At 41.9% G+C, this 27,896-nt stretch overlaps 6 protein-coding genes across 14 annotated transcripts; 5 read left to right on the top strand and 1 right to left on the bottom strand.

Annotated features, from left to right (window-relative positions):
• Positions 1 to 963: 963 nt before the first annotated feature.
• trim46a (tripartite motif containing 46a) lies at positions 964 to 5,758 on the bottom strand. 2 transcript variants are annotated; one of them, XM_037274292.1, is made up of 12 exons: positions 5,404 to 5,756; positions 4,846 to 5,095; positions 4,499 to 4,649; positions 4,180 to 4,378; positions 3,965 to 4,111; positions 3,795 to 3,890; positions 3,341 to 3,594; positions 3,151 to 3,272; positions 2,720 to 3,049; positions 2,304 to 2,533; positions 2,148 to 2,215; positions 964 to 2,068 (listed from the first exon to the last, which is right to left on the bottom strand). In XM_037274292.1, the coding sequence occupies exons 1-12, from the start codon at positions 5,461 to 5,463 to the stop codon at positions 1,669 to 1,671; spliced, it is 2,307 nt and encodes a 768-aa protein (XP_037130187.1). In that variant the 5' UTR covers positions 5,464 to 5,756; the 3' UTR covers positions 964 to 1,668. The 2 variants fall into 2 exon arrangements, with proteins under 2 accessions (XP_037130187.1, XP_037130188.1); XM_037274293.1 differs by lacking the exons at positions 964 to 2,068; positions 2,148 to 2,215 and having other exon boundaries at positions 2,496 to 2,584; positions 5,404 to 5,758.
• Positions 5,759 to 5,799: 41 nt separating this feature from the next.
• Positions 5,800 to 7,399, top strand: LOC119136288 (transmembrane protein 107-like). 2 transcript variants are annotated; one of them, XM_037274652.1, is made up of 6 exons: positions 5,800 to 5,932; positions 6,056 to 6,159; positions 6,384 to 6,451; positions 6,524 to 6,624; positions 6,715 to 6,811; positions 7,099 to 7,399. In XM_037274652.1, the coding sequence occupies exons 2-6, from the start codon at positions 6,073 to 6,075 to the stop codon at positions 7,166 to 7,168; spliced, it is 423 nt and encodes a 140-aa protein (XP_037130547.1). In that variant the 5' UTR covers positions 5,800 to 5,932; positions 6,056 to 6,072; the 3' UTR covers positions 7,169 to 7,399. The 2 variants fall into 2 exon arrangements, with proteins under 2 accessions (XP_037130547.1, XP_037130548.1); XM_037274653.1 differs by lacking the exon at positions 6,715 to 6,811 and adding an exon at positions 6,879 to 6,975 and having other exon boundaries at positions 7,099 to 7,394.
• A 119-nt stretch (positions 7,400 to 7,518) lies between these two features.
• Positions 7,519 to 9,034, top strand: krtcap2 (keratinocyte associated protein 2). Its single transcript, XM_037274655.1, has 5 exons — positions 7,519 to 7,651; positions 8,282 to 8,436; positions 8,518 to 8,581; positions 8,665 to 8,731; positions 8,812 to 9,034. The coding sequence occupies exons 1-5, from the start codon at positions 7,648 to 7,650 to the stop codon at positions 8,930 to 8,932; spliced, it is 411 nt and encodes a 136-aa protein (XP_037130550.1). The 5' UTR covers positions 7,519 to 7,647; the 3' UTR covers positions 8,933 to 9,034.
• An 834-nt stretch (positions 9,035 to 9,868) lies between these two features.
• Positions 9,869 to 11,628, top strand: s100a10b (S100 calcium binding protein A10b). 2 transcript variants are annotated; one of them, XM_037274680.1, is made up of 3 exons: positions 9,869 to 10,028; positions 10,838 to 11,000; positions 11,136 to 11,628. In XM_037274680.1, the coding sequence occupies exons 2-3, from the start codon at positions 10,863 to 10,865 to the stop codon at positions 11,292 to 11,294; spliced, it is 297 nt and encodes a 98-aa protein (XP_037130575.1). In that variant the 5' UTR covers positions 9,869 to 10,028; positions 10,838 to 10,862; the 3' UTR covers positions 11,295 to 11,628. The 2 variants fall into 2 exon arrangements, with proteins under 2 accessions (XP_037130575.1, XP_037130576.1); XM_037274681.1 differs by having other exon boundaries at positions 9,913 to 10,028; positions 10,827 to 11,000.
• Positions 11,629 to 17,380: 5,752 nt separating this feature from the next.
• snx27b (sorting nexin 27b) lies at positions 17,381 to 27,632 on the top strand. 6 transcript variants are annotated; one of them, XM_037274368.1, is made up of 17 exons: positions 17,381 to 17,531; positions 17,694 to 17,852; positions 17,946 to 18,657; positions 19,569 to 19,740; positions 19,813 to 21,028; positions 22,717 to 22,948; positions 23,025 to 23,217; positions 23,308 to 23,372; positions 23,447 to 23,551; positions 23,626 to 23,704; positions 23,868 to 24,031; positions 24,114 to 24,203; positions 24,529 to 24,678; positions 24,842 to 24,970; positions 25,042 to 25,103; positions 25,181 to 25,238; positions 25,318 to 27,632. In XM_037274368.1, the coding sequence occupies exons 5-17, from the start codon at positions 20,691 to 20,693 to the stop codon at positions 25,429 to 25,431; spliced, it is 1,779 nt and encodes a 592-aa protein (XP_037130263.1). In that variant the 5' UTR covers positions 17,381 to 17,531; positions 17,694 to 17,852; positions 17,946 to 18,657; positions 19,569 to 19,740; positions 19,813 to 20,690; the 3' UTR covers positions 25,432 to 27,632. The 6 variants fall into 6 exon arrangements, with proteins under 6 accessions (XP_037130263.1, XP_037130265.1, XP_037130260.1 ...); XM_037274370.1 differs by having other exon boundaries at positions 25,181 to 25,224; XM_037274365.1 differs by having other exon boundaries at positions 25,042 to 25,101; positions 25,176 to 25,238.
• On the top strand, positions 17,718 to 18,260 carry LOC119135828 (H/ACA ribonucleoprotein complex subunit 1-like). The gene is made up of 2 exons (XM_037273779.1): positions 17,718 to 17,852; positions 17,946 to 18,260. Exons 1-2 carry the CDS (start codon positions 17,718 to 17,720, stop codon positions 18,258 to 18,260), a joined length of 450 nt encoding a protein of 149 aa, XP_037129674.1.
• Positions 27,633 to 27,896: the final 264 nt, after the last annotated feature.

The raw sequence follows: 27,896 nt of genomic DNA on the forward strand, positions 1-27,896 counted from the left end.
TATATTGTGTGATGTTATTGAATAGCAAATAATTGTTTTGCATAATTTATGTTTAAATGTGTTCGTATATAGTACATGAAAAAAAAAATCATTTGTGTTGTATAATTAGCGTAAATGTGTGAATCACATCCGGGGTGAAAGGTCGAGAGTAGAGCACAAGATGGTCGACGAGCAGATTGTGGAACTCGCATCATTGAAAGTAAGGTACCTTTGTTTATTTTTGCTCTTGTGTGAAGGAGCCATTTGTTTTAAAAAGGTAGCAGCAATATGTAATATTGGAAGTGAAATATATCTGTTTCATGAAACTTTGAGGTTCATTAACAATAAATGCCTTCATATGATAACATGAAACCCCAAAATAACAAAAGCATGGATAGCACGAGGTGGAAATGTCCCTTGCGTTAAAGCTAAAATTGTGTCAAAAACGTTTTAATACTTTCCATTCTAGTCAATTATATTCAAACACATAACAGTATTGTAAATTGCCAATCTACAGAAGATAAACTACAAAAACTCAGGTAATGTCGCCGCCTAGTGGTTTGGCTGTAACATTGCAAGCTCACTTGCCAGACACTGCTCTCAGTTTACTCACAGCTGCTCACCGTAATGTAACCAGACTCGACATGTTTACTTTAAAACACTAAACCCTAATTTGAAAGCCTAAACCTGCCCTGACGTATTGGCTTCACAAAAAAACAACCATAAAAAAAACTGCGGCCATTCACACAAACGAAGCTGTCAAGCCACTCAAACAATTAATGGAAGGCTTGCCCTCACATGATGCTGTGTGTTACGCAACATTCACTCAAAGAGAGCGTGTATTTTTTTCCCCCCACCTAATCCCAATTTGTCTTCTCGTTAACAATAACAAACTATCGACAGAAAAAACAGTTGTTAGCAAGCAAAACAAAGTTAGGTACGTTACGTGTCAGAAGTTATTTTATTCTTATGATTTAAAAAAAAAAAAAAAAAAAGCTAAGCATACAGTGTCACGTGGTTCCACAATCACACTCACTCCCTAGAAAAAGAAAAAAAAACTTCATGTACAATCAAGTTCAAATTCTGTGTAAATATTACAATATCGACAATCAGCGCTGTCAGGCATAAACAACCACATCATTACCTGCACAAAAAGAGAAGAATGCTCACTGTCACGGAGGTATTATTGAATATAATAAGTGATGTGCCTTGGAGCTAGTTATAATCCAATAAATGTGCCTTAACAGCCCCGTGAGGCCACACACGTACAAATCAATCATTCATACAAAACATTCAATTGACAAACATATCCTGACTAGGCATGTTCAACACATGCAATGAAAATAATTGGGCAAATATCATCAAATACATCACAAGACTTTTCAAAATTGCAATAAATATACTGTTGACATACAAAATGGTCATATGAATTCAATTCCAATCAATCTTCAGGAAACCAATTATATTAGCTCTTCCATTACGCTACGTTACAAATAAAGGCTTCAAATTTTTAGACCGAGTATATCTGCAGTGCTTTTATGTGGTAACAATCCTAAAATAAATACAGCGCATCATAGTCACGCCCACATGCAATATTTGTCCCATGTATGAGCTATGCATAGTCGAAATTTTGCTTCAGCCACAATGTTAACATGAAAGCATGAAAAATCAATGTTTCATTGCGCGACTTCATGATTTACTAAAATTGGTAGCACGTGTTTTGATGGTCACCCTGGGCGGTGGCGGCGGCGCCTCCTCCTCGATGCTGCGACTGGCCACCAGGTCCTGCAGCTGCAGGGCGCCGCCGCCGATGAAGCAGAAGGCGGGACAGACGGGGGCCGAGCAGTCCACGTGGCCCTCCCACAGCACGCGTAAGGAGTGGGCGTCGTAAAAGGCCACGCCGCCCTCGTCGCAGTCCAAGCACACGCCCAGCCTGGGCGGCAGAGGCGTCGTGTAAGGGTGGGCGGGCTTAGAGTGTTGATGGCCTCGGGGGAGAAGGATTTTGCCCATCCCCATGGTGAGGAAGCAGAAGGCGGGTGAGTCCTGGTTGTCATCTGCCTCGCTGTCATGGCCGCTGTCCGGGTCATACCTTAGGATGGAGCGAAAACGTTTGGTAAAAGAGGGCTGATATTTTCTATAGCCTGCAGAGGGCGCCAGAGGGTTCTCACCGGGGACTGGCCATGTCTTGCGGCTGATGGAACCATTCTTGAAGTTTGGCCTCCTGTCCCACTCCGACCTGCATATAGGGCAACATTTTTTAAAACGAACTCTGAAGAGCAATGGTAACATGACAAGCACTTGAAAATGTCAAAAGATTCTCCTGCCTTAATCAGGTAGGAGCCAGGCTCCACCGAGCAGGCCCAGTAGTGCCTGCCTTGAGAGACGGCCAGGTCGGCCACCAGAAGGTCGGCGGTCAGGTGGCAGGAGGTGAGCGCGCGGTCGGCGACCTTCAGCAAGGAGAGGCCCGGCACGCTGCGGGCGTACGTCTGACCCTTGCCCAGCGCCAGCCGGTCGGAATGCAAGCCCCAGCGAGAGTCCAAGGAGAAAGACAACACTGGACAGAGGGCATAACAGGAAAGGGAGAAAAGGAAGAGGAATTCTCAAGCTGAACACACAATGGAGGAAACAACAGGAAAGCAGAAAAAGAAGTACGAAGGGAATAGGGACAAAAAAAAATATTCAAACCCAAAACATTCACATTTTTAATGTTGGCAGCATATATATAAATGAGTGAATTTACCAGGAGCCGGCGGCGTGTGAAGGTACACGTCCTCGCTGAAATCTCCAAAGCCGGCCTTGTTGCAGCCTCGCACCCTCATCACGTACACGCTGTCGATCTGCAGTTGACCCACGATGGCGCTGGTCCCTCGCACTTCGTCCAGTCTCCGCCATGTCGTCGAAGCGTTTGGGGATCGGGTGCCTCCCCACGTGTCTCCGGACGCGCCCGTCCGTCTCCGGTACTCGACGGAGAAGTGCCATGCCGGGGCCGAGTCCTGCGGGAGGCGCCAGCACAGGAAGAGCTGGTCGTACGCCAGCGTCTTCTGGGTGTCGATCACCGGGGCCAGAGGGGCTGCCGGCCACAAAACAAGGTATGCGATCAATTCATGGCACCTATTCTGTAAAGTTAATACATTTAGGTGTACCTAATGTAGCGCCCAGTGCGGAACCTACCGCGAATAAAATCTAAGCCGTTGATGAGTTTGATCTCTTTTGTTGCATCCAGGTGAAAATGTCTGAATGATGGATCAGCGTTCAGGGAGAAGCACTGGAGGTTTGTGATGGCCTTCACTAGCCTGCCCGGGGAAATAAAACAATCACATTAAGACAATGATAAAAAAAAAAGTCAGCAAGGAGAAGCAACCTGTTGTGAGTGACTCTGGCCGCCTGCACGAAACACGGCTGGTCGATCTCCTTGAGGAGCTCGTGGGTGTAGGCCATCATGCCGGCGTGCTCCAGCATGTCTCGCCTGGCCGACGCCTGAGCGGACAGCGCCTCCTCCCTGCGACTGCGCGAGCCCTCCAGGGCCACGGACAACACCCCCTGCCGCTCGGCTATGGATGCAGCCAGATCCTGCATGCAGCGACTCAGATGGCGGAGAGCTACGGCGCTGTTGGCCTGCAGGCACAAATGTAAGGATGCCGACCTTTAGCTAAAAACTATGTATACGCTTAGCATCTGCTAACAACTTAGCTCAATTGGTATGTGCATCTGGATTCAGGACATATGAATTACTGCACGCAGGCGCCCTCTAGTGGTATGTGAACAAATCACAGTCCAAGTGCAGTTCATTTGCATGGAATCCAGTCAAACCTGACCTCCATCTGTTTGATGGTCCCCTCCAGTTGTGTGATCTGACTCTGGATGGTCTCCTGGTTGGCCAGGATGTAGTTAACCTCCTTGGTCAGCTGATCCTGTGAGAACAGCAAGCAAAGCTGATACCAGTGCCATTAAATAAAAAATTTAAAAAAAAGACAATGTGGGGCACCTTGAGGGCCTGGTAGGCTTGAGTCACTGGTAGGACTTTGTGGCCATGGTGGTTGCGGCGGAGCTTACACAGCGGACACAGCAACCTGCGGCAAGTGCAGCAGTACCACAACAGACGCTCCTGCTCGTGCTCCGTGCACGTCAGCACCTTCGGGCGCGGAAACATCACATTCAACGGAGACTATCACGGGAGGGAAACGAGAAGAAAGACAAAACCTTTGGGCGAAAGTTGTTTGTGGGGAGGATGTGCTCGTGTTGGGCTCGGGGGGTCCCCCAGGGGTGGTAGAGCTTGAAACATTCATTGCAGAAGTTGGCTTTGCAGTCAGCGCAGCCCTTGGTGGCCTCCAGAGATTGAGGAGGCTTGCAGAATGCGCACACGATGGCCGTGCTGCCCAGACTCTGCGTGTGCCTGTACCTGACGTACCGCAGAACAATTCAATACAAAATCTAATTTGGTTACAATTGAAAAGAAATAAATATAATAAATAAATTGTCCCCGGCATTTCCCCTGTTTTTTTTTCCTTTTTGCAGTTACCTTTCCACAATACGCTCCAGAGTGAGGTTGCGGGGACAATCGGTCAGGCCTTTCTCGCCAAGTTCCACATCCTCCTGACAGGAAGGACACGGGAACAGCATGGGGGGAGGGGCCACGTCCTTACGCCGCCGCCCGGGGTATGTGCTGCATGCTTGGGGGAGGAGAAGAGGAAATCAAATTGAATATGTGGCAAATATTGTCAATGGAAAGGACATTCACACCCGTTTTGCTAGAAATGTCTATTGGTTGTGTGTGATACGAAACTCCAGGTTGAGGGCTGACCCACACGAGATTTTCTGACATCATCCCACAACACTCAATTTTGAAACGTGTTCTTCCTCCCTTACCAGTTCTTAGGATGTGGTCCGGGGTCCTCGGCGATGGTCTGCGGGGCTGGCGCGGGGAGCGAGCGTTGGGCGTGGAAGCCGGCGACCTTGGCTCCGGGGGGAGGTCAGGTTGAGGGAAGCCCCTCTGTACCAACACGTCGGCCGCACACAGTAAGCACACGCTGTGCTGGCAAGGCAGCAGGATGGGCTGCTTCACCATGTCGTCGCACACAGGACAACGCAGCTCTCGCTCCATGCTCTTCATGTTGGACTGGAATGACAACATTATACTCGCATATCATTGCAATTTGGCTCAACTATTTTTAACCATGACCAGCGAGAAGCAGCATCCCGTTTCTATGACGACATACATCACCTCTGATTTCAGCTTCCTGTGCTACGTTTAAACATTTTGTCTCGCGTTTGGATTTACGTGTGAACAATTGGGTGCTTTTTCTATCTCATAGAAAAATTCACTTAGCAAGCGGCAGCTAAATACAAGCTATGTGCGAAATGCCATAATATAGCGATGCATGTGCACGTTGCTCGGGGAATAAAGATCAGGAGTTTTATACTCACACTGATACGAAGCAAAGCATCCATGATGGAAGTGAAGCTTTTTAATTCCGTGTCTGCCATGAGTGCATGAAGCAAAGCCGGTGCCAGGGAGCCCTCTTATGTCTGTGCTAGCAAACAGCCCATCCTCGGAAAGGTGGGAGAAAGAATTGGGGGGCGTTATTGGGAGGGGGGGTTAATTCGGTCGCATTCTTTTGTCATCCATCATTATATTATTGTTGCTGTTGGTATTATTATTATTACGTGCACTCAAGTTTTCTATTCAAAATTGCCAACGATATGAAAGAAAAATGAGTTCCTTGTGCTGCCAACAGACAGCAGCATTGTAAAGCCCCATTGTCGTCGAATCGGAACTATTGCTGTATGAATTTGTAGTTGGTGTTTCCTCCGGATGATAATAAACGTACACAGTTGCTGTAGCAACCGATGCTACTTCCGGCTATAGCCAAGCGATTTAAATGTTAAACGCGGCGACAGACGGAGTAAACAAGCTTTTTGTGTGTTGTTCTAGTGATTTGTTTTCCTTTACAAGGTAAATTTAACGATAGTTAGTTAATACCGTGCGGAATATCGGGTTATTTTGTTGCCTAACAATTGCAATAAACAGAGGATGCCGACTAATGCGCGCAAATGTTCGTTATTGTTTTCGAAACAGGTAGCTCCAAAGTTAAGATGTCGGCCATCAGCAACCTTATTCCTGCTCGATTCTTAACAATCATCGCCCACCTTGTTATTGTCATCACCATCTTTTGGACGAGAGTAAGATCATTTACACTTATATTTATTGGTAAAACATCGTGAACTGTTTTATTTTCAATCAGGAACATTCTTAGATTAAAATTGAATAGAATTTTGAGATGGCAATATTCCCAAGGCTCTTGCTGGTTATATTCAAGCTTCTTTTTGTCATGATTCATTTTATCAGTCTTAAATGCTCCTGCTTGAGGCAACTATTTGATTGACACCAAATCTTATTTTTGCAGGAATTTAATGTGAAGGCGTGCTTGCCTTTGGAGTTCACACAAGAGCAATACGACAGTGAGGATTTAAAGTAAGTACTAATAGAATGCATGCGCACGGACATGCTTTCATCATGCACTAATATGCATTTTGTGTGTTCCAGGTTGGTGGTGGCCCTGTCAGTCACACTTGTGTTATTTGCAATTGAGTTAGCTGGCTTCTTTTCGGGAGTGTCCATGTTCAATGGCAGCCAAGGCCTTCTGTGTATCCTTCGCCTACTCTGAGATACTCAGACAGCAAATGTATGACCAGATAATCTATGGAGAAAAAGCAATTCCATGACTCCTGTCCCAGCCACAGGAGCCCATGCCTGTGGCTCAGTGGCCCTTCTTTTCTTTCTATTTGAGCAGTTGGACTGTGCAGTCTACTGGTGGATTGTTGCCTTCTGCAGGTTAGTTTGCTGTAGTTTAAAAAAAAAAAAGTTGATTTTATTTTTCCCTGACATCCACATCACCTAGCTTTGACAGTCCACTGCAGCGCATCTGTTTCCTTGTCTTATTTTGTTTTTGAGAAGTGGGAGTGCTGGACGTATTGGGTTATTTTTGTACCCTGCAGGTTGGTGCACATGGACTGATTTATGCAAATTTATATTTCTGGGTTAGACGGTGGAGTAGTCTGAGATTACAAATTAGAAAATAATATTTATGACAAGATGTCATTCTCTGTGTTTTCTTCTAGTGTGCTGCCTGCCCTCATGGAGATTCTTCTGTTTATCGCTGTTTTTGGACTTGCAAAGAAGCCGTTATGATGTAGAAAATGTTGACTAGGAATTTGTCGTGCAGTATTCAATTTATCATAGCAAAGTCTGCCTCACAGTTGAGAGGTTCTGGTTCAGAATCTCTTCTCGGGATGTGGATTTTGCAATTTGCAGACTTGCCTGGTCCCTTTTTCCTTTATTGTTGCTTTTAACACTATTATATCCTCCTGTATGTATGTTTTATTTTTTATATTTATTAAATTTTCATTGCATATTCTACTATTGCTGTTAATTTTTTTTTCTGTCCATGAATTATCTCGTTCATAAATACAATTATTTGACTATTTACAATTTATTTATTATTTATTTTGCTATTCTATTTTAATAGCTCCACAGACCAGTTCCGGGTGAAGGTTCCTTCGGTTCCTAGGTCGTAACTCTTACCAATTCGGCTAGTTCGGCAAAAGTTAATTGGACCTTTAAAAGTAAATAAATAAATAACTACAGTTACGAGCAATTAACTTGGAACCATGGGTATGTATTGCACTGAATAACAATTTATTTATGGGGGTTTAGCGTGCATACAGACGTCCAACCCCATTACTCCGCTCAAGTAGCTAGCTTGTCTTGCTAACTATTTAGCTAACTAGCACTGATTCATAACAATATTAGCGCTAAGTGTTTGAGCTATTGTGGTAATAAGCTTTATTCTAAAACATTGTTTTTGCGTTACTACTGGCTATACGCTTGCGTGTTTTTGGCGATTTTAACGTTAGCATTAGTTTAGCATTTGCAAGGCTTCCGTCCGAACACTGACGTGTCATTGGAAGGCGTTCAATTTCACAAAATTTCAACGGTAAAACTAACCTATGCTATATTTACGTTCATGAAAATAAATCAGAATCAGCTTAAATTTTTTTCCTTAAGTACACTGCGTTCTAAATGATTTTCCCCTGTCCCAACTTTGAGGTAAATTACTTGCGTTGACTATTTATGAATGTGACATGCTTCATAATTTGCAAGCCTGTGTATTCATTGCATTATACAGAGACATAATGTTGATTTTTTTTTTTTTTTTTTTTTTGCCTTTATATCCCTAATAAAGCTAATCAGAATATAAATCAACTGGTGTCATGAATGGTGAAAACCTTTTTGTCTCTGCAGCAGTGAACACGGGCACGTCTCTGGTGCTGTCCAGCCTTCTTTCCGTGTTGGTATTCGCCGGCATGCAGATGTTCAGTAAGCAGCTGGCATCCTGCGAGTGGCTCACTATCCTGGGGGGCTTCCTGGGCTCCGTCCTCTTTATCTGCTCCCTCACTGTATCCTCCATGAGCACAAGACTGATCACTTGACTTTTTGTATTTTTTATCACAACCAGTTAGCCCTAACTCCTTCTTCAGGCATTTAGTAATCTGGAAAGTCTGTTTTTTGGGAAAGGATTCCAAGCCAAGATCTTCCCTGAAAGTAAGTTTCTGCAGAATGGGAGTAAGATTTGGAATACTGTATATAAATTTATTATTTTCCATATTACTTGTTCAAACTTTTAGTTCTGGTGTGCCTGTGCCTGTCGCTGTTTGCGTCCGGTCTGGTTCATCGCGTGTGTGTCACCACATGGTCAGTCGCTTTCCTCACTTTACTGCACTCATCCTTTTTTTTTTCCCTCCACTAAATCTGTCAACATTCTCTCCTCGCAGCTTGATCTTCTCCCTCTTCGCCCTGTATTACATCAACAAAATATCCGCTGCCCTCTACCAGGCGGCCACGCCCATGGCGGTGACCGTCAAGGCGCCCACCAAGGGCAAGAGGAAGAACTGAGGAACGGAAACAAGACATCCCTCTTTTGACCGAAACTTTGATTGGCCACATTCCATGAAAGAGATTACTATTAGTACAGCACATTTTGTAATTAAATAAAAATGAAAAATACATTCAATGTGTCTGGTCTCATTCAAACTGGGGGGTATTGTTCAGTGAATTAAAACCCAAATAAAAAAATAGAATAATTAATAGCAAATTTCTCCGGCTGTGACAGTTGCGACATTGAGTGCCTGGAAAGGTGCCTTACAAATAAAATGTATTATTATTATTATTAGTTTGCACCTTCCAGCATGAAGCAGGTAGAACGTTTTTACTCCCACTGAAAATGAAAATATCTGATGTAATGTAACACATGGCCGGATACTTAATTCTCTGTTAAACATGTTGGTTGTTAACCTCAACTTGTGACTCACGTAATGTACACTTTTATGTATTTATTTTTTTTAACCAAAGACATTGTGGGACTTTTGGACTTGAGGATTCATAGCAAGGCCCCCACCCTTGCTATGAATCCACCATGAGTAATTCTGAGTTCCAATAAAACCTCAAATAGGAACTTCCCATAAGATAAATGTATAGTAATACCGCAAGGATAACGAATTATAAATTTGCGTTACAAACTTATTTGTATATTGCTAGAATCCGTTTTTATGTCTCATTGGAACATAAAAAAGGCAGAACATGGCGTGCTGCCATTGGCTACCGCATCGTGGTAGAATGTTTGAAGGCTGACTTACAATTCACCCTTTCATTTAACAGCCCAACAAAGTTAATGGAAACTTGTGATTTGTTAGCATCTTATATTCTATGCAAGGACTCCGATTACAGTGTGACTTCAGTTGGAAAAACTCAACTTTGTGGTTGTGATAGTCGAGAAAAAAAAAGCATTTGGGGAGTCATATTCAAAAGGGTGTGTAGAGACATGAGCACATAATTTTTTTGAACTCCCCTCCCACCTTTTTTTTTCTTCATCTCCTCCCATCTCCTTCTCCCGGGCGTTGCCCGGCGGACTATATATACTCGAATAAACTTGTGTTGAACTCCTCCTTTCTTCTCAAAGACATCTTGCTCACTCAGCCTCCTCGTAGCTACGGTAAGTTTGTTCATTTTGCAACTTTTTTTTTTGTTTTTTGGGTGGATTGCGCTCATTTTACGCATGCATAGCAGAAGTGTTAGTTCACGGAAAATAGGAAAAGAAACTCGCAGATTATTAAAACGTCGAGTAGATGGCTTCGACTCATTTAAGTGAATAGTTTTTGTCGTTTATTCTCAGTTTTACGCCAAATGTTTGTCACTGGGTGTGTTCCCATGCGTCATTCATCGGGTGGTCTGCGGTTTGAGCGCACGTCGTACATTTCTCCAAGTGACAAGTAGCCACTGGCCTTCTGCTTCCTGTGCTTTTTGTTTAAACTGATTGTATGCTACTCTATTTTAACGACTTTTGTCTCAGTGAAATCCAATAGGAATACGGCGGATGTGGAGCAAAGGGTAGAGGCGATAAGGATGTCCGTGTGTTGCGGAACATTTGGTCTTAGAATTTGCTCGGAGTGCCAATAAAAGCAACGCCTGTATCCTCCCTTTAGTGCATTCACTGTTTGCTTTGGATAGGGATGATATTGTTAGCTTATCTTTAAGTGAGCTTTTAAATAAACACAGAAAATACAATACAGTATTAATTAAATTCAAATTCAGAATGTCATAAGTCTAGCAAACAAATGATCGTATTTGGCTATTTTGCCATTACCTGACCACGCCCCATAATGTATAATTTAATACAATATAGTATTATTAATTAAATTCAAATTCAGAATGTCATAAATCTAGCAAACAAATGATCCTATTTGGCTATTTTGCCATGACCTGACCACGCCTCATAATTTTCTGCTTTCTGTCCATTTGCAGCTTCCATCCACCTGCCTCTGCAGCCATGTCTGATTTGGAGAAATGCATGGAGAACCTCATTGTCATCTTCCACCGCTACGCCAAAGACGACGGTGATGGCAGGACTCTGAGCAAAAAAGAACTGAAGAAACTACTGGAGACTGAGTTGCCAACCTTCCTCAAGGTGAGAACACTCTCGAGTTGCTGAACATGCCATTTCCATTATTTCCTAGTCTAAAAGTCGACCAGCATTCTGAATCAGATCATTTGACTTATTCCTCATGACTGTCCCCTTTTTTGTCTTTCTTTTTTTTTCCAGACTCAAAAGAACCCCAAAACAGTGGATTGCATCTTGCAGGACCTGGACCTCAACAAAGATGACAAGTTAGACTTTGAAGAGTTTCTCCCCTTGGTCGCAGGCCTCTCCTTGGCCTGTGAGAAGTGCTACGTGCTGCACCAGAAGAAGGGCAAACAGTAAACACAAGAGTATAAATGCATTTCTGACTGAATATTTCCTTGTCTGTCTGATTATTCACACCATGAAGGTCTGTTTTTGTATTTTTATTCTGCATGATTTGAACACATGGAAGCAGTTTAGCCCAAAGGCGTCCACCCTGTTTGTTCTGCCTCTGAAACGCTGTGATTGATAACCAAACAGTTGAGAAATGGCAAGTGAACTATTTGGCACTACTTTCTAGTTTTCCGTAAAGTGTTTCCGCTGTGTACTAACTCACAAAGCTAACAAATTCTGTACATGTATGTGAGTCTTAATGAAACTTTCACGGCTGAAATAAAATGTTAATCTGCTAGCAGAATTGCTTCTTTTTTTAGCTAATGCTTGGATGGCTGGGTGTTGCTATGCAGAATTTGATGGGAGTCCAAAAAATGTGGGCATTCAAACCAGATTAAAAAAAAATACACACTAAAAAAAGCTAAATCGACCACTTTTTATGGCATTTTAAAAGTTTGAACTTCTGACATGTTCTGCCCATATTTAACTATAAATATTGAGCATAATACATTTTCATTGAGTCAAGCTTTGCGATTTACATACAATAGCCCAAAACAGCGCCATCTGGTGGGGCTATTTCCTGGCTTGCCCCTTTAATGCAAGTTCCTCACAGCTTGAATGTTGAGCAAGGCTTGAAAGGATGACACACCGCTATCTGGCATCCGAGGTTTGCAAGTGGTTTAAATCACGCCCTTTGAACACAGCATAGTTGTATCTGAGGAATTCAAAACATGTGATATGTTGCCATGACAACACTGCCTGAGTATACAGTATCTGCACTCGTTATTCCGCACTGGAATCCATCTATTTCAAATAGATTACTTCACTTCAGAGTACCAAATTGCAACTAAAGAAAAGTGATTTATCAATTTAACAGGAATACACAGAATTAATGGATGGCATGGTAAGAAAAAGCATGCCAAATCATGATTAATCCTAGCTATATGTGCTAACATGCTAACAATCTCATACGCTTTCATGTGATATGCAATTTAAAAAAAAGAAAAAAATTAAACAAGGTAGAGCTACAACTAAACACTAGGGGGCAGCATCGATACAGACTAGGGATGGGCACATTGTGTTTGTTTCCTTTCAGATGTTTTGACTCGTGTGCAAATCACACAGGGGCGCGTCAGAACCAGTAACACCAGTCTGGGCAATGAACAGAGCTTGAGTCATAGTTGTTTGTATGCTCGAACGACTTTAAAAGTCATACAAGAGGACGATTGCGGTTAAGTTGCTGTACATACCGTGAGTATCTATCTATCTAATCTATTTTTGAACATGCTGATTTATGTGCCTTATTGGCATAACATGAAATTATGTGAAAATGTGAAAAAAATGTTTTTGTGTTTGGTCGATCTTATGTTCAAAAATAAATTTCACTTCACATCTATCTGTCTGTCTGTCTGTCTGTCTGTCTGTCTGTTTGACCCAACCCTTAGCCATACCTTCAAGGATTGCAACATTTTCCATGATTTTTCTCTCTTCCTTTGCACCGATTTCCAGAAGCAGACTTTTTTTTGTCTTCCTGAGTAGCCATGGGTGACCTGGAAAACGCTATCAAATGTTGCGTGGATGTCTTTGTGAAGAACTGCGGCGAAGGCAGCGACTGTTTGAACATAGACGAGTTCAAAACAATGATGGGGAAAGAGATCACCGCCTCAAGTTATAAGGTACAAAACTGCTCAGGACAGGAAGTCATAGCGGAAGCGGCACTTGAAGTTGACCTCAATTTCTTTCACAGGGGAAATTTAACGTGAGCGATCTGGACGAGGCCTTTTCCAAATTGGACAAGAATGACAACGGCGAAATCAGCATTCAGGAGTTTTCCAGATGCATTTCCATTCTGATTAAAGGTTACTACCGCAAAAATGTGAAAGCCAAAAGAGGTGGCAAGGGAGGCCGGGGCCGGAAGCAGGGTGCCAAGGGAGACGACGGCGAGGATGAGGTTTAGCACATTTTCAATCTGTCTTGTTTCTCCTGCATTCTCAATACAAGCTTGGATAAAAAAAAAATAAAGACTGATCATTTGATTATCCTCAATTTCATCCTGTCTGGTTATTAGTGACATATATTGACATGAAACCTTGTTTGACTTTCTTTTATTGCTCGATGGACAAACGAAGCTTCGAATTTGCTTCATGAACCAGTTGTTTTGTTTTTTTATGGCTGTTTCAACATTGGAATGAGCGCATACTGACTTACCATTTCTTAAAAGCCTTTCTTCAAACCAACATCGCCTTCTCACCATCACCTCAGGTATTTTTATTTATTTTTTTACCTAGTTACAGGTGTTTCATTTACCTGCCGGCTCACCCAAGCCATTTCTATGACACACCCCGGGCATTAAACATTGATTGACGAAGTTAAACAAATGTGATTCACCGAGCATGTTTATAGGTGTGGCAAGTAAACAAATATTTTTTTATTTATTTACTTGGCGGTACCTCCAACCTGTGAAACACCCTTTGTGTTAAGCTGTCCTCGCAAGCGGTTTCACTGGCTAATTGGGCTCAGCACACAAAAACCAGAACGGTGAAACCAGTCTAGGTGGAGTCTGAACCGTTTTACTTTAATGACATTTGTCTGCACGTGTCATTAAATGAATTAGCAGTCCAATATAAGAAGATTCATCTCACTCAAGTCCATTTGGACATCTCTTGAGTGTCACACGAGGATCTCGTCTTGACTGCTGAATATTCTGTAAGTGGAATTTGCGCAATAACGTTTGGTGTGTGATAAAATTGAGAATATATCTGCAATTGTGGGTAATATTGAAATCAATATTGATGATTTTTTCTTGAAATGTCTCCTGTTTCTTCAAAACAATTAGAAATATCTCTCCCCCTCAAAGTCGCGTCACCATGGGCCGCCTGGATGAAGTTATTATAAAGTTAGCGGAACTCTTCAAGGAGTACAACACCGATGGCGACAAGTATTTGAGCTCAGCTGAGACAAAAGCCATGCTTGAGAAGGAAATCAACATCGACAACTTGCAAGTGAGCGACACTGATGCGATCGCTGATGTGTGCCAGATTCCCTGCGTCTTAACGTGTTCTTGATTTTCTGTTTTGACAGGGGTTAATCACCATGGACAATGTCAAGGAGAGTTTGAAGCAGCTGGACGACAGCAAAGAGGTCGACCTTAGACTCTTTGACTTGGGAAAAGCTGTGACTGAACTGACGGTGATTTACAACCGCAAGAAAATGAAACAGTAAAGGATTAAAAAGAAAAAAAAAGCCAAATTATTAGGGATGGTTCAAATAAAAAGGGAATCGTAACGCTGAAATGGACTACAATAAAACATTTTATTTGGGTTTATTACAAAGTTGCTGGTCCTTTTTTTTTAACTGTCTGCTCCTTTGAATAAATAACAAAATAAATAATATGAAAAGCCTTTGAGGGTCCTGGCCTTTATTGATGCTGTTCTCAAGCTTTTTCTGACATGCCCATTGAAAATAAATGCAACATATTTAAGGGTTGTATCCTTGTTTACTTTTCCAGTATTTTTGGGGAAAATAAAAAAAAATTACTTTCAAGTTTCATGTTGTCTTCGCATCATTCTCGTGTCATATTGGCTCTCAATTTCTGTCAATTCGACGGTGCATTTTATAATTGCGTCGCTGCGCGGGCCCATGTTAACCACGTTGGACCAGATGCTACATGCTAAATGCTAAAAACAAGCTGAACGTGCTTTAATTGCCACTCTTTGGAAAGCCAGAAGTTTGTGTTGCTTCTCCTGATCTTGTCAATACAATTATGACAAGAAATAAAACTCTATTTGACTGATTAAGATTTTTTTTGATCACATGATTAAAGGAACTCTCACGTCATCATCTTATGTCATCCATGTTATATCATATTTTCTTATCTCGGTCATGTTGTTTCCTATCATTGTATAATATGTAAATAAACAGTGTTTTAATTGAACATTATCGGCCTCACATATTTTATGTTAGAAAAATCTCGCAGCACACCACCAAACAAAAAACAAACTGTGACAAAAACTTTGAATTATAAAATGTGCGCTTGTTTAGTTGAACACTAAGCTAGGTTTTATTCTGTGAATGGCAAAAGGTGCCTTTTTTTTTGCTATTGTGTCTAATTGAAGATGAAGAACCTCCAAAATTCTTAAAATAAATATAATTGTTTTTACTTAACAGCGAATACGCCTCAAACACAATGAGAGAGAGAAACTCCTCCCAGACTCCTAACGAAAGGTTAATTGAAGACGAAATTATCCGTGACTCAGTGTTTGTTTGTCTGAGATTGGCTGACGTCCAGTTTAGGGGTAACCTCGCCTCGCCTGCCGCCCCAAGATGTCAGGGAGAGGCGCCAGCGCACCCCGCTCGGACCGGTTCAAAGAATGTTCAAATTGGGCTCAGACCGAAACAGTGAAACCAGTCTAGGTGGAGTGTGAAACGTTTATTTTTAATAACATTTGATTGAGTCTGTGTGCATGTGTATAAGAAGGACAAAATAAGAACATGCATCTCATTTGAGCATCTCCAAAGAGTCACTCGAGATCTCACCTCGTCCACTGAAGCTACCGTAAGTGCTCAAGGAAATTTATGGATGCTCGTTAGGCTAAAATGAATCGATGTTCAAATCAATTATGTCTGTTGTTGTTGTTTTTTTAAACATTTGCAGGAAGAAGACTTTTGGTCAACCCGAGTCGCCATGGGTCGCCTGGATGAAATCATTGTAACGTTGTCAGATCTCTTTGAGGAATACAACACTGGAGACAACCAAAAGCAAAAACGATTGGGAAAAGACGAGATTGCAGCCATGCTTGCGAGTGAACTCAGCATCGACAAGTTTAACGTGAGAGGGCAAATTAGTGAACACATTCACAGTACTATGTTGCTTGACGTTTTCTTCATTTGGTTGTTTGACAGGGCAAAGTCTCCATGGATGTTATCAAACAGACCATGGAGCAGGTGGACAAGAATAAAGATAGCGAAATCAAAATTCTGGAATTCTGCAGAGCTGTGACGAACCTGGCCGTGTTATACTACCGCAGGAATACGCCCGGGGAAAATGTTTAAAACTAACAACTGTCAAATAATCAGAAAAATAAATAAAGTACACATTTGGGGTTTTTTTCTGTATGCTACTTTTCATGGCAGGAATAAGACAAAATAAATAAAATAAATTTTTTAAAAAGACTTTTACGGTCCTGTCTCTTTATTCCAGTGATTCTCAAGCTTTTTTTTTTTAATGTCTCAAAGAATTTCAGACTTTTCATTCCAGTGCCAATTAACTAGCGCTAGCTAAATGTGAATGCTAGCAATGCTAGCTCTAAGGCAGGGTTGCGCAACTCATTTGAATCAGGTGTGTTCCAGCAGGGAGACCCAGAAAACGTGCAGGACTCAGGCCCTCATGGATCAGACGGCTTTGCAAGTTAAAACCGTGAGCCTGTAAGTCCACAGCTTTATATTATTTGAAAGAGAACATTTTTTTTGCTGGATATACAAATGAAATGCTGACATGAAAAACAATTAAAAAGCAATTTCGATTTCGATTCATACACAAATGAAAAACAATTCGGGGCCGATTCATTTAAATTTGTACTCAGATGAAAACAATTCTCACCAAGAAATGTTTACTATAGGGAATATGAATGGTTAGTCATGCAGGCATGTTGACAGGTCGTCATGGTAATGTTGTTTAATGGGACAAGTAAACATAATGTGGCGTGATTTGTTTTGACTGGTATCTGTAATGCGGAAAGCTAAATCACCGTAGTGAGCAAGGGCCAAAAAAGGCTTAAAAGGGAATAAAAAATGTTTTTTAAATAAATAAAAATAAAATAATGAACAAAAATAAAATAAATTGAAATGTTGCATAGGTCTTTTCAGTCATGTGTCAGAATGTGAATTGTGTCAGCCCTTTCTGCTCACTTTACTTACTAACAACACAAAAAATAATTGAAAAGAAAATTGCAAAATATCCCTGTTTATGTATGCAACAAAAACATTTGTACAACCTTTTTCAACTTGTTTGTTTTGGAGTGTTTGACAGTTTTTCACAAATAGCAACATCTTCAGTGACTGCACGAACGCTACCAAACCAGTAAAACCTGTCAATGTGGAGGGCGGCAAAAAGTGTGATTAGTCATTGGGGCATTTCTTTATTTATACAAGGCATTCACTTCATTCTCAAACTTGCTTCGTTGGAAAACAAGAGAAGAACATCTGGTAAGTACTGATGGACCTTGTGATATATGTTATCTGCACGATTAGATCTGTTGATATAAAAACATTGTGTGCACTTGTGCATATTTAAGATTATTTTCTAGCCCATTCTGCAACTTTAGATGATCCTAACTCCAGTTTTTTTATTTTTCTCTCCTGAACCAGATTGTTTACCCATCCGAAGCAGCCATGTGTGACATACAAAATTGCATTGATAAATTTGTGGATCTCTTTGAGGAGTTCTCCTGTGAGGAAACTGACTGTTTGAGCAGAGAACAGTTCAAAGCACTGGTAACCAGTGAAATCAACTCCCCTGATTATGAAGTAAGTGATAAAATAGTAAACTTATCCACATAACAGAATTGAATTTGATTTTTGTTTTCTTTATATAAAGTGGCCTGTTTTGTGTTTTCATAGGGGAAACTCGAGCTATGCGATATTGATGACGTCTTTGCAGAGCTGGATAGGAACAATGATGACAAGCTCGACTTCCAAGAGTTCATCAATTGCATGGGCAAAATGATTAAAACTCAGCGCAAAAAGGCTGGCAGAGGTCGCAATAAAGGCAGACGGGGCAAGAAAGGAAAAGGAAAAGGGAGAAGGGGTAGTGGCAGTGGCAGTTGCAGTGGCAGTGATGACGAATGCGGCGGCCGCGGGGGCAAGGGTGGCGGCGGCGGCCGCGGGGGCAAGGGTGGCGGCGGCGGCGGCGGCGGCGGCCGTGGCGGTCGCTGAGCACTGTCAGCGCAAGTCAATAAAACACAATGAAGCTTAATGGTGGCTGTGCGTCTCTTTATTTTAATAAATCCGCCTCAGAGGTCTTCAATTTGGAGTTCAAAACTTGGTTTTGACTCTCCCTTGTGGAGTTTGCGTGCAATGCATGTCACATCGCCTCATGTCATTTTCGGATGTCGTGCCGCCCCTGTCATATGACGTCATGTCAGGTGATTTTCGTGTCAGCTCAGGTCATGTTTGAGTTCTGTTGTGGCTGTTACCATGACATAAAAAAGGTCTTTAAGGAAATGCACGAAGGCAAATCAGGAATATTGCATGACTGCTTCATCACTGAAGAAGTACCCAAAATGGATCCATGCAGAAATATGTAAAAAGTTGAATGCTACATTTTAAAAAGGTATGTATGTTTATTATGGTATACATATATATATATATATATATTCTCGATTTGTTTACTTGTACATTGCTTCTCTGCCAGGACATTTTATTTAATACATTTTCCACATTATTCCAGTCTTGACATGAAAATACTTTATTTCAGTGAAATGGTACATAAATTTTTATTATGTAACTCCAAACCCTTAAATGTACAGTACATAACCAACTGTTATTGTCAGTGGTGTGTTGTTGGGTGTGTCTTCAAAAACCTGTTTGAGCAATTCAACTGCCAACACCAAATTGTTTGTAAGAACTGCTTGTAGTTTGGGACAAAGAAGGTGTGTCAGTGGGGAAATGACCCCATCCCTTCATAAAGAGAGAAAAAAAAATTCGAAGCATGTTTTCCAGTAAGAACAAGTCAATAAAAATGTCATCTACAGTTGTTGTATGTCAAAACATCTTCAGAGATATTGGGACAAGACTTGATGTTTGCAATGGGGTATTAACAAAATGGCTGCCCCCTTGAGATGGATAAATACACATACAGTAATCTGTTTAATTCTTGATGCACAAACTCAATATCAATCTGAATTGCATATTTAGATTTAGCGGGAGTAAATAGAACCTAAAATTGGACTTGAGTTCTGCTTTAAACCTACATTTTAATGCACCACTGTACTATATATGCTTTTTGAATTCAGGCTTCTGATCACACTTACAAATAACAAAAAATGCCAGCACATCTCACATAACTCAAAAAAGTGAAAGCAAAAGGGTGTGTCGCCGAGTGTTGTATAAAAGGTCTGTATCCATTTTCTGTTGACATTTCTTCTCGCCGACGCCATTTGAACATTGTTAGCTGATCATACAGGTTTGGTGAGTGGAGGTTTCTTTTTAAATAGCATCAAATATATATTTTTCTCCTTCCAGAGCCAGCATGAGTGTCCGGGCAAAGTTGGCAGGAAGCGCACAGCCAAGAGTGATAGAGGCAATGTGCATTCTCCAGGATACATTTATAGAGTATGCAGAGCGATCAGAGGACAAAAACACTATGACCAAAGCAGATTTCTCGTTGATGCTTCGTAAAGAGTGCTGCATGCAGGTGAGTGAGAGATAGAAGAAGATTAAATTCCTTCACATTCCAAATTTAACTTAAATTGCTGCTTTTCTACAGATTGACACCAAACTGACTGAGTTCTTCGACAGCCTGGATTCCAATGGTGATGGCGTTCTGGACTTCAATGAGTTTTGTGTTCTAATGGCAACATTTCTTACATTGTTGTCACCTTCACCAAACTATAGTTGATATGTTGTTGCTTGCTTTAACAAGCACACAGGATTCTAAATCTTCTCATAAAATGTCATGAATTCTAATGGACTCATTTACTCAGTTTTAGCCATTTGGTTGACTGTCTTGCGTGGGGAAAAATGCGGTTAGACTATTTATACTGCGTGGTGATGAACGTGTACCCACTGCACTGCTGCCACCTAGTGTTGAGATTTTGAATAATGAAACGTGTCAAAATGTGAGTGAATTTCCCCGTTTGTTTCTCATTATATTTAAAGAGGAACGTTTGTCATTAGGTATTAAAGTAACCTTGCTCTTACTTCAGTATAGATTTTAGGGAAACTATCGCCACATTTGTAAATACGTCGTGGCTCCTGAGAGTAGGTTCAACTCTTCTGACAAGATTTCACGTACATCGAGTCAATTGTAGTAAATTAACATTGTCTTAATTGCAGTATTTTTACGTCTTGTGATGTTTATGTTTGGGACGTAGTCGTAAAATATTTATTTTAATGTGCTTTTGTTCAAAAAAGGGTAGAGAACACGCTTAATTCGGCTAAAATAACAACGAGCATTGATGCGGCTCGCGTGAACGCGCTGAGGCGCGGTCACGTTAATCATCGGCGTCTTTCGGCATTTTCCGCTCTCACTGACTGTTTAATGGTTTAGCTAGCGCAGCTGATTAGCTTGCTGTTATTCAGCTAATATCCGTCGCTTATTCGCCGTTTTCCCAACTGGGGCGGATGGCACAAGTGCTATAACAAATGTCGGATGTCGAGGGGCACGTATTTTGTCCACCGCTGCCTCAGCATTCAGCGTGTAACGGTACCCGGAGCGGCGACATCACGCCGGACGCCGCCGGCGGTGATTTCGGCGGCTTCCAGAGCCGCAGCACCGCCGTGACGTCGGGCCCACGGCTCATCCGAATAGTCAAGTCAGATTCAGGCTATGGTTTTAATGTCCGGGGCCAAGTTAGTGAAGGAGGGCAACTCCGGAGTATTCACGGAGAACTGTATGCCCCGCTGCAGCACGTCAGCGCCGTCCTGCCGGGAGGTGCCGCCGAACGAGCCGGTATTTCGAAAGGAGACCGGATTCTGGAAGTGTAAGTGGATTTTCGTGCTTATGGACACGCGTGCTCCTATTGTTTGTGTACAAAGTCAATGCCACAGACAGCGAGTGGCAGTGTTGAAGCTGGACTGGGCTGGTGAATGGCGTGTTTGTGCCAGGGGTCATTATACATTCCTGTCACACAAGTTCTATCTCACCCCCTTATTCCCCATTCATACTTGCTTTTTATGGTACCTATCACCACCAAAGCCACTTGAGTCTCATCAGCATCATTTAATTGTGACTTGTCTTCTAATAATCACCGTGCAGTGGAGATTGGGAGCTGATGTTAGGCTCTGTTGCTATGGTGAGGAGTGTGCAGCATCCACTTGAGCATCATCTGTGTATGTGTGTGTGTGTGTGTGTGTGTGTGTGTGTGTGTGTGTGTGTGTGTGTGCGTCAAAGGTATGCAGAATGGCAGGAACGCTTATCCCTGATTGGCTTTGCTCTGGCAAAGTTGCCAAATCATTGGCTGGCTCCTGCATGCCGCTTTGTAACCTGGCAGTTTGGTGACCCCGTTATTTTGTGGGCAGGTTTCGTCATTGCCCCTATGGACGGTTTTCATCTAGTTACATTGTTTGAAAATACACATTTCCTATTGCCAAAGTTCGTATACTTGTATCAAGTTATGCACCTTTTTCCTCTAATACTGTTTGTACACTATGTTTGTGTTACCCAATGCTCGAGTTCTTTCAATATCTAAGGTCTTTTTTTGGGAGAAATTTTATATATCAAAAGTAATAGTGGTATCGATACGTGACTACTCGAGAAAAATGTGGTCTGGAACATCCCTGCCAAAATATACCTTTTTGCACCTCCAGTTTTGCAGAGAGAGTGAAATCCCCTCAATGACAAAAAAAAAATCTCGTAACAGGTGATCCGAGGCAATTGCAAACATAAATCATTCCCTGGAAACGCGAGAAAACGACCGACTTGATGACACTGTGGAAAGTGCTGAAGTTGCAGGACCAAAAGTCACTGCATGAGGTGCTTATGGAGTCATAAAACCGGCGAATTGAAGTGGTGCCAAGTTGGTGCTTTGCACTTACCACTTTTTTCTCACTACTGCCTCTTAATTCGACATCCTGGCTTCATTTGTCGTATCCATGCCGCATTACATAACAACAGCTGACACTAGATCAGCTGTCAGTCACAAGTTCCTCTGAAAGCATTTCCTGTTGGTCCGTGTTCTCGCTGACTAGTGCAAATGGATGTGCCTTCTGCTATCCAGCATCTTGCTTCACTGCTGTTCAGCAACATAAAATACCATCAGGCCCCTTTGGGAATTGTTTTAATTAATTTAAAACATATGTTTGGCTTCTGCTTTAGCATGAACATATGCTCCACTCAGTTATGGCTGCTGTTTTTGTTTCCTACCTTCAACCATGTTTTTGTGGCACTAAGATGTCATATTATTTAGTCATCAAAATAAATTAGATTTTTTTTTTTTACGACATTATCTTTGACTTTCAATGTACGTGACTTTAAAAATTTGGGGCATGCCTGGTGAGTGACGTGGGAGCCAGCGGAAAAGAATGCAGAGGTTGCTAATTTTGGCATCTGGCTAACTGTTAGCAGCTAAATGAAATGATCTAACATCAATACAGGGCTTTGGCAAAATTGCATGTAAATAATATGAATTAGCTGACATTCTTTAAGTATTGTCTTTCTTCCTTTGATTAGTAACCGAGTGAATGTCGAAGGCGCCACGCACAAGCAGGTGGTGGACCTCATCCGGGCCGGAGAGAGGGAGCTGCTATTGACCGTGCTCTCAGTCCCGCCTCAGGAAGCCGACTGTTTGGATGTCGGCGACGATGGCTCGGCCCTGTCCTGTTACGATTACTCCGACAAGCAGGCCGTCCCCATCTCCGTGCCCAGCTACAAACACACTGAACTCAACCAGGAAAAGTTTGTGGTGAGTACACAAGTGGAAGATCACGAGTACTCCAAGGTTTGTTCCACGAGTGTCTGACCTGCTCTCTTCCACCCAGGTTTATAATGTCTACATGGCGGGAAGGCAGCTGTGCTCAAAACGCTACCGAGAGTTTGTGATTCTTCACCAAAACCTGAAAAGAGAGTTTGCTAACTTCACCTTCCCCAAGCTACCCGGGAAGTGGCCTTTTACTCTGTCCGAACAGCAGCTGGATTCGCGACGCAGAGGCCTGGAAGAATATCTGGAGAGAGGTATGGAGGGAGAAAGTTGAGAGCATCAATAATAAGGTACAATAATATTTATTGATCCATCCTACCACTTCTTGTTCCGTCTGTCTGTAGTGTGCTCTGTGAGGGTCATTGGCGAAAGTGACATCATGCAGGAGTTCCTGTCGGAGCCAGATGAAGTAAGAATTGACTGAAAAATGTGTGTGTGTGTGTTTTGTGGCACTGCAGCACGTCTTTTCCTCTCATAATTTAGAATTACAACGGCATGTGGGATGTGGACCTGAGAATAGCCGTTCCTGATAAGACCATAACCACTGTGCGGGTTCGCAAAAATTCTACCACTGACCAAGTGTACCAGGTACCAAAAAAAAATCTTTCATCACATCACATAATCATTAGAGCCTATCCTTGACCCTGATTTTTGTCTTTCAGGCGTTGGTCATGAAACTTGGGATGGACAGCATAACGGCTAGCTACTTTGCACTGTTTGAGGTCATCAACCACAACTTCGGTGAGTAACTGAGCACCCTTTTATTCCATACATGAATTTACCGTTAAGTCAATATGACCCCAAAAAATGTGCATGACATGTTTTGATTTTCTTTCGAGGCATATTTGTCCACTTTATTTTCAATTTGTCGGCTTGCTTCAGATGCTCTCTTTTTTTTGTTCAGTGCGTAAACTTGCCCCCAACGAGTTCCCTCACAAGCTGTACGTGCAAAACTACACCTCGGCCATTCCCGGAACCTGCCTGACCATGCGCAAATGGCTCTTCACGACCGAAGAGGAGACCTTGCTCAATGACAACCAACTTGCCGTCTGCTACTTCTTCCACCAAGTGTGTGTTGTGTGTTGTGTGTGCTGCAACGGTGCGACATTTATTTCCCTCCCCTCTTTAATTTGATTTGTCTTTTTTACAGGCCTTGGAGGATGTAAAGAAAGGTTTCATCAAAGTAGAGCAGAAGTCTTATCAGCTGCAGAAGGTGGCGGAGCAGAAAAATATGCCCATGGTTAGTCTCTCATATACAGTTTTACGGTAGCTTTCCAATCCAGGTTTTTTTCGAATTTATAGAAGTAGATAAGTGTTCTATATTCCTGTTGTGACCATTGAATCATTATAACACTTGGCATATCATTAAAAAAAAAATTGCCATTTATTATTTAGCATGTCATTTAAAAAAAAGGTAAATAAATAAATATAAATACATAGAAATAAATTAAAATAAATAAAAACAAATAAATATAAATAAATAAGTAATTGTGGCAGCAGTGTATAAAACAAAATCATACAAAAAAAACTAACCTGCGCTGTCCCTCTCATTCCCCCCCTCACAGTATTTGAGTTTGTTGCGGGGCTGCGAGGGCTACAATGAAATCTTGTTCCCTCATTGTGCGTGCGACTCCAGACGCAAAGGCCACGTCATCGCCGCCATCAGCATTCAGCACTTCAAGCTGCACGCCTGCACAGAGGACGGGACGATGGAGGCAAGGGCAACTGCTTTTTTTTTTTTTTTGCGTGCCACTCCACCTTACATGTAGAAATAAACTGAATGCCAAAGAAAAAGAAAATCCAAGTGATATCCGATTCTAACTTTGAGATATTTTGTCTTCTAATACTTTGTCCTAATGGACTCCAATTTGTTTTCAGAACCAGACGATTGCCTTCGAGTGGAGCGAAATGCAGAGGTGGGACACCGACGAAGAAGGCATGGCCTTTTGCTTCGAGTACGCGCGAGGGGAGAAGAAACCACGTTGGGTCAAGATATTCACGCCTTATGTGAGAAGACAAAGCTCTTTTTTTTTTTTTTAGTGGATCATTTTGTGGATTCAGTTTGTTTATCCTTCCAGTTTAACTACATGCACGAATGCTTCGAGAGAGTTTTCTGCGAGCTAAAATGGACAAAGGAGGTAAAGGCGCTCCGTTTTTAGCTGCTTTCCAGTAGAGTCGACCGAAAAAAAAAAGCTTCTTTCAATATTCTCAGGTGGAGGAGGAGTCGACGGACAACGACAACAAGAACGTCTCCCACGATGGTATGTGTGGCAAGGTAAAGCTAAACCTGCCTCAGTCCCAATTAGCAAACCTGACCGAGTCTTTTTCTGATCTAGTCCCGTCTGACTTTGCAGAATATTTTCCAGCTGCTGAGGCACCGCAGCGATGGAGACACCCAGCAAGAGAAATCGTTACCTCTTGACTACGCGGCAGAATCCTCGGCTCTGCTTAGCCCCGCCCTCTTCTGAACGCTTACGGACATTTCCATTTCCATCCAACAGACGAGCCATTCCCAAACATCTGCAAAACATCTCGTGAATTCTTAAATCATGCACTGAGAGCATCGAGATCAAGTCGACTCAAGTCGGGGCGAAGTGGGGTAAGTTCACCTTAATAGACTGAGATGTGTTTTGCAACTTTTAAAAGGGAAACTGGAAAGTAGTTATGTTTTCATGGATTGCAAAATATGGCAATAAGCAGCTTTTGACTTGTACTCAAAGCGAGAGAGTGTTCTTTCACACGGAACGACGTCCATCTAAATATTTCAAGGCGGTGTCATTCAAAAAGTCTAGCTCAGCGGAATCTTTATTTATCATTTTGTAATGTGGCAATTGAACGAAGAGAAGAAAAGAATCCGAAAGGTTTTTCTAAATTGACGTGTACAGTGGTGGCCTATGTGCTCATACCTCTGGATTTCTCTTTTGTCTTATATTTAGTTGGCTAGTAAACCTCAACTTTAAACTTTTTTTTTTGAAAGAAATTGTTTACTATGTGCCAAACTGCAGTTGAAGCGAGTCGGATTGAATTTGCTGCCACTCCCGAGCGCTTGTGTCACGCTTGCAAAAAGGAAAAATGGAGTCAGGTCACCACTGTCCAAATAGCAATTCTAAACATTGTCCAAATAACAATGTTTCAAAACATGACAACACCATAAATCGTTTCAAAACAGCTTGGACTGACCTAAAATCTGTAGACACCTTTGAGACCTAAAAAAAAAAAAAAGAAATTGTCAAAGCGCCTTTTGATTAAATGGCCGCATTCAGTCATGGCAGTCTTATCAGAAAATGCTCCAAATATGTCTGATTGCGAGGACCCAGCCCATTGGGGAAAAAATATATATATATATATATATATATCTTTTTTAAACGGGGCGTTTCACTTTCACACTGTGAGTCGTGATGCAAAGCTTTTTTGAAAATTGTGACTGACTGCCTCATAAGTATGAGTCATCATCCAACCGTCATACATTTATAGTGTATTATATAAACAAGCCTGAAGACTTAAGTCTTTATGGGGATATTAGTCTGAGAAAAAGCGACAGTTGTTTACTCGGAACTGTGTGCGTGACCCAGACCGAACAGCAGGGGTCCCCCTCCCCCCCACAGCGGGTGATTACTTTGCCCGCACGATTTATAATAGGCCTTAATTCAAACATACGACAATTTATGGCCGCAGATGTTTGCTCGCTCGTCGGGTAAATCCCTCATTTCAGACGGAATATATTTACAACAGCACGAAAGAGATTTATGCCAAATGTAAAAACACTTTCAATAAGGGCTGAACAAACAGTAGCTGCAGTCTAATGTGATAAACCGTCTAATTTGATATCCTGTTATCGTTTCCGGAGTAATTTAATAGGAACGGCATGGAAATGAAGATATGGTGAGTGAGGATCATCATTACAGCTTATCAAACAAAATATGCAACATTAATGTGGATATAAAGAGATATTTATTGTTTGTTTTTCCCCAAATTATTTAGGAGGGAAAGTTATTGTGGTAATCAGAACAAAAACGTGTTGTGAATGATGATGTCATCAATATGTCGTCATGCACTTAGACAGCACTCGTGAGATCTTACAGGAAATTTGGGGCCACCATAGTATTGATTACGAAACAATATGTTTGTTATTTTGTATCTCGATGGAGTGCAACCCGCACTTGAATCGCGGCTTACTTTAAGAATGTGACATTTTTCATGAAAGCCATGGCTGGAGAGTTAATTAAGATTTTATAATGCTACCTGTTTGAACAAATGAATTCTCTATGCATTATTCCCCATGGGGGGGAAAAGTGCTTTTAAAATGACTCGCTATTGTCTCCGAACAGATTGTGCTTAATATTTAAAGGGGAAGTCAACCCAACATTTTCTTTACAATAATAAGCTTTGAGTTTGCCGGAGCCATTTTTGCGGGGGTTCTGTTTATTAAGCGTTTAAGTGTCTGATGTTTTCGATTTATCTCCGTTTCTCACGCTCAGTCCAGCTTGAGACTAATTTGTCGCTTTGATTATTTATTTACGGATTGTATCAATTTCTGCATCTCTGATAATAGCCCCCCCCCCCCCCCCCCCCCCCCGTCGAAAAAGCTAACTGACGACCCGCGGATTGTTGTCTTATTGTGATAAACTAAAGTATTCTTTTAAATAAATCATTTTATTGACACACTGTTTACACTCTTTCTCTTTTGGAAAAATGGGACACATTGTGATATTCGACTTGTCACTCTTATCCCGCTCTCTTCTCATTGCCCTCCTCTTTAACTTCCCTTAATGAGATGTGGGAGACAAATATCCAAAAGTGGACAAAGGGCCGTTCCGTATCGACCCGTGTCAACTCACCCGTTGCTGTGTAATTAATAACTGCTGATGCACAATGTGAGTTTAGAAAGATGAGGATGAAAACTCCTATGATGTCACCTGGATAAATCTAATAA

This window comes from Syngnathus acus, chromosome 16 (assembly GCF_901709675.1).
Source record: "Syngnathus acus chromosome 16, fSynAcu1.2, whole genome shotgun sequence".
Classification (NCBI taxonomy): Eukaryota; Metazoa; Chordata; class Actinopteri; order Syngnathiformes; family Syngnathidae; genus Syngnathus; species Syngnathus acus.

Coding starts and splice junctions, on each gene's coding strand:
- krtcap2 (XM_037274655.1), top strand. Junction 8,437..8,517: donor TCTTTATCTGCTCCCTCACT/GTATCCTCCATG, acceptor CTCCTTCTTCAG/GCATTTAGTAATCTGGAAAG. Junction 8,582..8,664: donor AGCCAAGATCTTCCCTGAAA/GTAAGTTTCTGC, acceptor TCAAACTTTTAG/TTCTGGTGTGCCTGTGCCTG.
- LOC119135828 (XM_037273779.1), top strand. CDS start 17,718: ATGTGTGACATACAAAATTGCATTGATAAATTTGTGGATCTCTTTGAG. Junction 17,853..17,945: donor TCAACTCCCCTGATTATGAA/GTAAGTGATAAA, acceptor GTGTTTTCATAG/GGGAAACTCGAGCTATGCGA.
- LOC119136288 (XM_037274652.1), top strand. CDS start 6,073: ATGTCGGCCATCAGCAACCTTATTCCTGCTCGATTCTTAACAATCATC. Junction 6,452..6,523: donor TACGACAGTGAGGATTTAAA/GTAAGTACTAAT, acceptor TGTGTGTTCCAG/GTTGGTGGTGGCCCTGTCAG. Junction 6,625..6,714: donor TGGCAGCCAAGGCCTTCTGT/GTATCCTTCGCC, acceptor CTCCTGTCCCAG/CCACAGGAGCCCATGCCTGT.
- s100a10b (XM_037274680.1), top strand. CDS start 10,863: ATGTCTGATTTGGAGAAATGCATGGAGAACCTCATTGTCATCTTCCAC. Junction 11,001..11,135: donor AGTTGCCAACCTTCCTCAAG/GTGAGAACACTC, acceptor TTTTTTTTCCAG/ACTCAAAAGAACCCCAAAAC.
- trim46a (XM_037274292.1), bottom strand. CDS start 5,463: ATGGCAGACACGGAATTAAAAAGCTTCACTTCCATCATGGATGCTTTG. Junction 3,891..3,964: donor AAGCCTACCAGGCCCTCAAG/GTGCCCCACATT, acceptor CTGTTCTCACAG/GATCAGCTGACCAAGGAGGT. Junction 2,069..2,147: donor CAAGACATGGCCAGTCCCCG/GTGAGAACCCTC, acceptor CTCCATCCTAAG/GTATGACCCGGACAGCGGCC.
- snx27b (XM_037274365.1), top strand. CDS start 20,691: ATGTCGGATGTCGAGGGGCACGTATTTTGTCCACCGCTGCCTCAGCAT. Junction 23,552..23,625: donor CCACTGACCAAGTGTACCAG/GTACCAAAAAAA, acceptor TTTGTCTTTCAG/GCGTTGGTCATGAAACTTGG. Junction 24,971..25,041: donor TCAAGATATTCACGCCTTAT/GTGAGAAGACAA, acceptor TTATCCTTCCAG/TTTAACTACATGCACGAATG.